At 29.7% G+C, this 8,835-nt stretch overlaps 1 protein-coding gene and 1 long non-coding RNA gene across 2 annotated transcripts; both read left to right on the top strand.

Annotated features, from left to right (window-relative positions):
* Positions 1-642: 642 nt before the first annotated feature.
* Positions 643-3,031, top strand: LOC111891091 (uncharacterized). Its single transcript, XM_023887178.1, has 2 exons — positions 643-721; positions 2,589-3,031. Exons 1-2 carry the CDS (start codon positions 643-645, stop codon positions 3,029-3,031), a joined length of 522 nt encoding a protein of 173 aa, XP_023742946.1.
* Positions 3,032-5,701: 2,670 nt separating this feature from the next.
* On the top strand, positions 5,702-7,630 carry LOC111891093 (uncharacterized). The gene is made up of 2 exons (XR_002850088.3): positions 5,702-6,549; positions 7,370-7,630. It is a non-coding gene; the product is annotated as an uncharacterized LOC111891093 (long non-coding RNA).
* Positions 7,631-8,835: the final 1,205 nt, after the last annotated feature.

The raw sequence follows: 8,835 nt of genomic DNA, 5'->3' as shown, positions 1-8,835 counted from the left end.
GATCTTATGTAGTCATTACACATCGATTGTTACCTTTAACCAATAAGGGTTGAAGTTAAGCGCCCCTGCTTAAGCATGTAGGTTTTGAGTGAAAAAAAAAGTAAGGTATACATGTAAAAAAAAGAGAGTGTGAAATTACCAAAAAGTATGTAAGAATTTTGGAGCTATTATAGTATGAAGATCAAAAGATCCAAAATTCTGACGAATCAAAAAGTTGAAGATACCAAGAATCAAACAAAAAGGTGGTGAATTCAAAGAAATCAAAGATTAAATATCAAAGAAATGAAGAATTCCAAAGAGCTCCGTTGTGGTGTCTAAAGTTGTAATTTTTCTAGACTATGTATGCTTGGGTAGCTTAACCAAAAATACCTTGAGGTTGAGAAATATTTTTGAGGATTGATTCAGAGGGTTGTAGAAATGAATGTCGTATAAGCTAAGGGGTGAAGGTTCATAAGGATTGTGAGTAACTAGGATTGGGGAAGTTTTTTGGAACCTTAGACACAAATATGTGCATTGAGGTCTTGGTATAATGGCTAAGTTCAAAATGGATTGTCTTATGTGATATTGGTTCTGGAACAAAATTAAGGTACTTATCATTTTTAATATTTGTTATGAAGCGTAAAAGACATTATTGGAAGAAATATGGAAGTTGGAAGTGGGAATGAAGAGCTTAGGCAAGAAGAAGATACAAGAAGGATGTTGTTCGACAACTTGACCCCCTGTCAGTATTTTGGCCATATCTCATGACTCGTAAATCCGATTGACGTGATTCAAACTGATCTGAAAACTAGACATAATTTCAGACAACTTTAGTCTTTTGAGAAAAGTCAGATTTCCAACTACCACGACGTGGTAATCCCACCATGACGTGGTGCATGGAATCTTCACGATTCTTGACGCTGGCTTGGGGAATACGAGATAAACATGAGGACCACGACGTAGTGGCTTTACCATGTCATGGTGGCCAGATTTTAGGCAAGTATATATATATATATATATATATATATATATATATATATATATATATATATATATATATATATATTCGAACATTATGACGAATTAGGGGACTGGAATGTGACTTTCTGGAGAAGCATTACAGAAAATATCCTCTGGAAAACCCTTAGAAAAGGAGGAAACGATTGGAGCTGAAGATTTGAAGAGATCTAAATAAAAACATCAATTTATTCGGTTTGATCATGTTTAGATTTATCTCTATTAAGTTTTTTTGTTTGATTTCTACCATGAGTAGCTGAATTTAGCTACTCCTATTTAGCTAGATGAAGCTTCAACTTCTGGATTAGTTTAATTAATTATGGATTTGACTTATTGGTATTGTGCTTGTGTATGATTGTTAATATCTAGCATGCTAATATTTGGTTGTTTAGTTGCTTGAATTCATGTTCTGTGTAGCATAGTGATTATTAAGTTACATGAACTTGACACGTAGTGATTTAGTGAATATTGAATTGCTAGAGCTAGGATCGACCTAATCTTAGATAAGTGATTGAAGTAATTGAATTTAGCTGTGCTGGAGAACATAAATTATGACCATAATTATGTTTGCATAATAAATCTTACATATCCTATTCACTAACTGATTCTATGTTTGATTGTGTGTGACAATGCATAGTTTTGCATGAGTTAGTTAAATATTAGTAAATTTGGACTTAAGTTACTAATAATATAATATTAGGTATCTAACTTTGATAATCCGTAATTGTTATCTAACCATAAAGAAGAAATGGATTCGAACTAAATGGGAGTGTTTTTAGTAATTGATTCAACCTTTGCTTGGTATGTAAGTTTTTCTGAACTTGCAAAATTACATAAAAACCTTTTAAATTATTGTTTGATTTTAGATTAATTTAGAGTAATTATTTTAGTTAATTAAATATGTTCCCTGTGTTCGACCCCAACTTACTTTACTACACTACAATCCGACTAGGTACACTGCCTAGGTGCATATTAGTTAGTTAAGTTAGGTAGGTTATAAATTTAAAACTAGTATGTACTTTTGTGCACATCAGCTAAACTAATGTTGATCCGACATTATTTTGCAGATGATTCAACCTATGGTCACGCGTAATTCAACATAAGATTTTGTATGAGCAAAGGTTTGTTTATGTGACTTGTTGGTGACCTGGAGACGAATTATCCTTATTTTCAATCAACATGGGATGCAAAAAATCAAAGAAGTTTCAATGCGCTACAAAAATACACATCAGCAATACGTCAATTAGCGAAGGGTTATAACCCAGACTCGTTAAATGAGTATCTGAATATGTCAGAAAGAACTTCTCGTTAAGCTATTGAAAACTTTTGCTACGATGTTGTCCAAATGTATAAGGCTGAATATTTATGTCGTCCAACATCGACTGACATTCAACTTTTGTATGTAGCACTTGAAGCTAGACATGGATTCCCTAGAATGCTAGGTAGCATTGACTGTATACATTTGAATTGGAGGAATTACCCAACGGAATTAAGAGGCCAATATATGAGGGGTGACCATCAGTATCCATCAATGATACTAGAAGCGGTGACGTCACAAGATTTATGGTTTTAGCATGCATTCTATGGTGTAGCATGGTCTAACAATGATTTAAACGTCCTCTACCAATCACCATTGTTTGATGAGAAAGATCATGGAACAGGACCCGATTGTTCATTTTATCTGAATGATGAACACTACAAACATGGTTACTATCTTGCGGATGGAAAATATCCATCATGGGCTGTATGTGTGAAGGCATATCCATATCTAGTTACCGACAAAAAGATACAGTTCAAGGCAGCACAAGTATCAGCAAGAAAGGATGTAGAACGTGCTTTTGGGGTCCTTAAAGGACGTTGGGACATATTAAAGATGCCAGCACGAGCTATGACGGTGAAGACAACAAAAAATATAATGTATGTGTGTATTATACTACACAATATGATATTAAAACATGAGGGTGATGCGATATCTCCTGTGTATCAGCCAGATCCACCCACCGACAAAGTTGATGACCAAGAAATAATACACTAATTGCGCAATGATGAAACCCACCACTAACTTCGATCTGATCTTACTGATCACATTGAACATGTCTATATTCCAACTCTAGATAATAACTAGTTAATTTCAATTGTCGTTTTAGGATTTAAATTATGTTGTCTTTTTTAAGTATATATATGTTTTTAATTATCGTATTTTATAATTATAGTGTATTTTTTTATTTGTAGTAAGGTTTTTTTAGTTAAATGTTATTTTAAATATATTTTAGATTTCTTTTATAAATTAGCAAAAAAAATCAAAAAAATGTTTTGTTTTATTTTAGTTTATATTTTCTAACTTAATTAAATAAAAAAGAATATTAAATGTTATTTTAGATTTTTTTTTTAAATTAGCAAAAAAAAAAAATGAAAAAAATAAAAAGAATGATATGGAAAGTGGGTTGAGTGGGTTGGGAAAGATAGGGTTTCCATATGGTGTGGGTTGGGAAAGATAGAAGAAAGAGAAAGTAAAAAAAAAACTGATGTGGCAGTGGGTTCAGTGGGTTGGAAGGGAAGGACTCCATCTTCCCTAAGAATGAAAAATCAATCTAGCGTGGAATTCCTGTCAATAAGATATACCTACACAGGACGTACCTTTTCAGTACATTACTTGGATGACATTCATGATTATTGACAGTGAACCCCAACAACTAGGCTGCCTTTCATGGGAAACACTAAGTTAATCCTATTCTTTAAACCCAATTGCTTTGCTGTCGGGCACGTTGAGTTTAGGATGTTATGTAGATAGGGCAATTTTGTATTTATCTCCATTTTTAATTCTTATTATCTTTAGGATTAGTATTTATAAGACAAACATCCATATTTAGATGTAATCATCCAGAATGATTAACACTCATCTTACTATGTGAATTCTGTTATTTTACCCTTGTTTTTTTCTTTGACAGACATATTTGCTTGTTGTTGGTAGGTAATAGCCTCAAATTATATTTGGCTGTTATATGGTGCATCGGGATGTAATTAAAGGATGGCGAGCAGCTTAAGGTGTTTTTTACATTTATTGTGTGCTAGAATGCACCAATAGGAATTTAGTAAAATTATATTATTATTTAATTAAATAATGATAGATATTAAATGGTTTCCATAATTGTATGTATATTAAATGATATCCATAATTATAATTTTCTCTTTATGGAAATTAATTAAATTCGTCATTAATGTCAGCAATAACATTCTTTCAGAATGAATTCGTATCTAGGTTTTTATGTCAGCAATAACATTATTTCAGGACTCACTCACTTAAAATACAATAAAGTTGTATGGAATATGAAGAATGAGGGTGTATTCTAGTAGAATATACTATTGTTCTCCTAGAATACACTCTTATTATTTTATATATGAATTCATTCTGAAAGAATATTATTATTGACATTAATGACGAATTAAATTAGTTTCCATAAAAAGGAATTTTAAATATGGATATCATTTAATATACATTTAATGTTACTCAATTCTTATTGGTGCATTCTAGCACAAAATAGATGTTAGAAACATTTGAACCTATATATATATATATATATATATATATATATATATATATATATATATATATATATATATATATATATATATATATATATATATATATATATATATATATATATATATATATGGATTATAGGTCAGCAAGCCTAGACCCATCACATGTATATACTGGTGTAATCACTATAATAGGAAAATGGTAAAAGATTTATTAGTACTTTATGAATTTTTCCTTTAGGCTATTTATTAATCGTTTGTAGACTTATACAATTTTCCAAAGCTAAGTGATTTATTAAGCTTCACATAACTACGTGAGGTTTGTGGTTTCTAAATGGTTTTGGAGCTACTAATGGGAGTTATTACAGGAGATTTTATAGCGATATAGAAAACGTAATGCAACTAAATTTTATCAAAGATAATATTTGAGGCTATTGTTAACCATTTATCCTGGACAATACTAAACTGGTAAAAAGAGAATTATGGTTAACTTTCATTAAATCTGGAATTAAAACTTATACTTGTTTTAACTTTTAATATACTAGTTAAAATAGAATGTTATAGATCATGGGTAATAGTTTTTGTGTATGTTAGATTAAATTGAAATGTACTACCAGAGAGGAATTGTAGGAGAGAGGAATTGTAGGAAATGTCTACGGGAAAAGGCTAAAGAATCCTTTTAAAGGCCCAAATTATTCTGATTCATGCTTAATTATTTAATTCAATCAAACAAAGAATAAAGATCAAGGGCAACCAAGGAACAAGTGGTTGATGCATTGAATATATAATTCAAAGATGGTATTTCATTACTTCTAATGTCCAATATAGTGTTTTACAAAAGATGTTATAGGTTTTCTATAAGGCAACAAAATCATATCAGGATATAGCAATAGACTTTCATTTACTTGTTGATTATAACAACGTGATTTCCTTTTCTTTCACATACTCATGCATAGTACATTGAAAATATACTAATTTATAGCATTTTACTTTCACATATTTAGTGATTAGCCCAATGTACTTTAGACGAACACTAAAATGAATACCTAAGTTACCTTCTTTATGGGTCGTGCTTAGCACGAGCCATAAATTTACCTATATATATATAGGTAAATGTTCAAATAAGAACCCTCAAAAATTAAGAACCTAAAAACCTATTATTTTTACCTTATGATAAAATGAATATATGTTATTTATCGAATAAATGTTAGTAAACGATATTTGTGTCTGATAACTAAAACAACAAATGGCAAGATTGTAAATTAAACAAAACTTAAGCCTAATTTTTTATTCTATGTTTATTCTATCAGACCATAGATCTAGATCTAAACAAAAACCATTTCATACAAAAAAAAACCCTCTCATCTTCTTCAACCATTTGGATGAACACCAACACCTCAAACATCGTCGATGGCATCCATCCACCGCCACACCGCCGATGACGGCCCATCCTCCGCCTCGACCTCTGGTTACCACCATAATTTCCGATTTTTGTCGTCGATGGTGTGTCACCGTCATAACTTCTACGACGACCGAACACCTCTAGCAAACAAACAACTCCAATGATGTACCACCTCCGATTGTTGTATCCGATGGTTTGTTAGGAGATTTATGAATTAGACGACTTTCATTTACATTTTGTGCTTAGATTTGCTTCGATTGTAGTGATGTGTTCTTCGTTTCCGACACCTAAGAACACCTGAAAAAATTGTCTTCCTCTTTTCTCTTTGATCTCCGATGCTCTAACACTGACACCCTCTTAAGGTCAGATGTTTTTTTATATGCAAGTAATAGTTGAGATCGAGATAAGCTCATCTATAGTTGTTTATGATTTTGATTGCTCAATAGATTTGTAGAAACAGATTTAATTGAGAATGTAGAGAGAGCGAAGTAGATCTTGTAGTCAATGAATAGATCTATGTTGAAAGTCAAGGAAAAACAAGAGAAAAGCTTTGATTTTGATGGAGTAACGAAGCTTTGATTATTCTGGAGATACTAAAAAAAATTGATGAGGTACATATAGCCAATCTAATTTAATCATTTTTTTAATTTACCTGAATATTACTTTTTGATTTGTTTGAATATTACTTTTTTATTTTGCTTGAATATTACATTTTGCTAGCTGTCATATAGCTTCTTTACATTACTTTTTTTGCTAGCTAGCCTATAGCTTCTTTACATTTATTTATGGAGTCTCATATTTACATTTATTGATTGTATATATTGGATGGGATACGTACTACTTAATAGAAATTGTTATTAATTGTTGTTAGTATTTTTTAAAGACTATTGGAATTATAGACAAATCAAATAGCTTAGTGTTTTAATATATAACATATATAATAAATAAACTTTGAATTTGAGATTGATTATGTGAAACTTAACGATGTAATACTATATAGTCTTAAAATTTGGTACACAAGGTGCTTAATGAAATGCATTATTGTATTAATATTAAGTCTTTAAACTGTGAATTAGTGAAATAATTGGTTTATTAAATTGTGAATATAATATGTAAGTTGTGAATCCAGGATTTTATATATAGATTTGATTTGGATTGAATGATAATTGCATCAGTGGCACAAGTGGTACGACATGTGGTAGTTAGTTATGGTGCACACATGGAGTTTGATGAAATGCCAAAAAAATTGGATAGTCATTAAGCTGTGAATATGTATTTTTATGTATTAATTTGTGAATTTGTCATTTATTAAGTTGTGAATGTGTATTTTTTATGCACCAATTGTGAGTTAGTGTCTAAAATATTGAATTAAGTTGAGAATTAGTGTTTCAAATGTTTTATTAAAATGTGAAATTTAATTTTTCTGTTTAGATCTAATTTTTGATGGATGTTGGCGATGTGGTTGGTGGTAGCGATGGTTGAGTAAGGATATGTTGCATTTCTCACTCATCTTCTTCGATGATTTCAGATAAGTTATCATCTTTTATGATTCATGTATATGTTATTCCTTTGTTGTTTGCTTTTAAAATATGACATAATATATGTATGTATTAAATTGTGAATGATATATGAGATTATACTTGTAAATGAGCTTTGAATGTATTGTAATAAATTCTGAATTTTTTGTATTAATCTGTGAAGTTTATTGACGGCTTAATATATTAAATTCACAATATAATACATAGAAATGCCTCCATACATGAATGTATAAATGTAAGTTTTAATTTGAGATTATGACTATAAATATATATTGTGTGTATTAAACTATGAATTTTCTTATATTAAGTCATAAATTTTGTGTACTAAACTGTGAATTGACTGTACTATGAGTTTTAAGTTGATAATATGGTTGTGAATGCATAACTTGTGTATTAAACTACGAATTTATTATATTAAGTGGTAAATTTTGTGTATTAAGCTGTGATATTTGGTTTTTATATTGCAAATTGACTGCATTAATCTGTATATTTTTTGTTTAAACTGTGAGTTGACTTTATTAAGCTGTGAATTATGTGTATAAATTGTGAATTGACCGCACTAAACTGTGAATTTTCTATTTAAATTGTAAATTGACTATGAATTTTTAATGAATTTTATGTTAATTTATGAATGATTTACGTAAAAATGTTTGTACTAATTTCTAGTGAATATATTTATTTCATTGTTGTATAAATATGTAAAAATGTATTTGTTTTTATAATTATTTTGCATGAAACTCTAAAAATGTGAATGAATTTGTTTATTAAATTGTTAATACAATATTTAACTACAAATCAATGATTTTATATACTGATTTGATTTGGAAGAAATAATGACAACAACAATGGCACGGGTGCTTGGTGGAGATGTGTGGTAGTTAGCCATGGTGGCAGGCGAATTTGAGTTTAACTCCTTGAAATATATGAATTAGTGCATAATGGATTGTATTACGTCATGTTGTGAATTTTATGTAGTCAACTAAAAATAGACTATATTAAGTTGCATATTTAATATAAATTTGGTGTTAAAATATGTATAATGGTATGCATAAAAATATTAACACGTCTATCAGTGAATTATTATGTTTATTAAATTGTGAATATTGTACTTTAAGCTTTGAATATTTCATATACATGATATAATTTTTAAATAAATCTACAATTTAGAAATAAGAAAATTGATTTCTTCAAGATATAATTCTATTTTTTGCTAAAATTATGTATATTTTGGCTGGATAAATAAAAAGTATTACGAAGGAAATGGGAGTTACAATGTTTGCTTGATTAAGTTATGAATACGAATACAAAATTGCTACTGAATTTAATGTTAGAATGACGACGGTCCAGCGGCGGCCCGAT

This window comes from Lactuca sativa, chromosome 3, assembly GCF_002870075.4.
Source record: "Lactuca sativa cultivar Salinas chromosome 3, Lsat_Salinas_v11, whole genome shotgun sequence".
NCBI classification, from domain to species: Eukaryota; Viridiplantae; Streptophyta; class Magnoliopsida; order Asterales; family Asteraceae; genus Lactuca; species Lactuca sativa.
Note: the sequence above shows the minus strand (reverse complement) of the source record. Positions and strands in the feature narration are given on the sequence as shown.

Excerpts from the sequence above, each read along its gene's own strand:
- LOC111891091 (XM_023887178.1), top strand. The coding sequence starts at position 643 with ATGGAAGTTGGAAGTGGGAATGAAGAGCTTAGGCAAGAAGAAGATACA. Across the intron at positions 722-2,588 it reads GTTCGACAACTTGACCCCCT|CATGGTCTAACAATGATTTA; the intron begins GTCAGTATTTTG and ends TCTATGGTGTAG.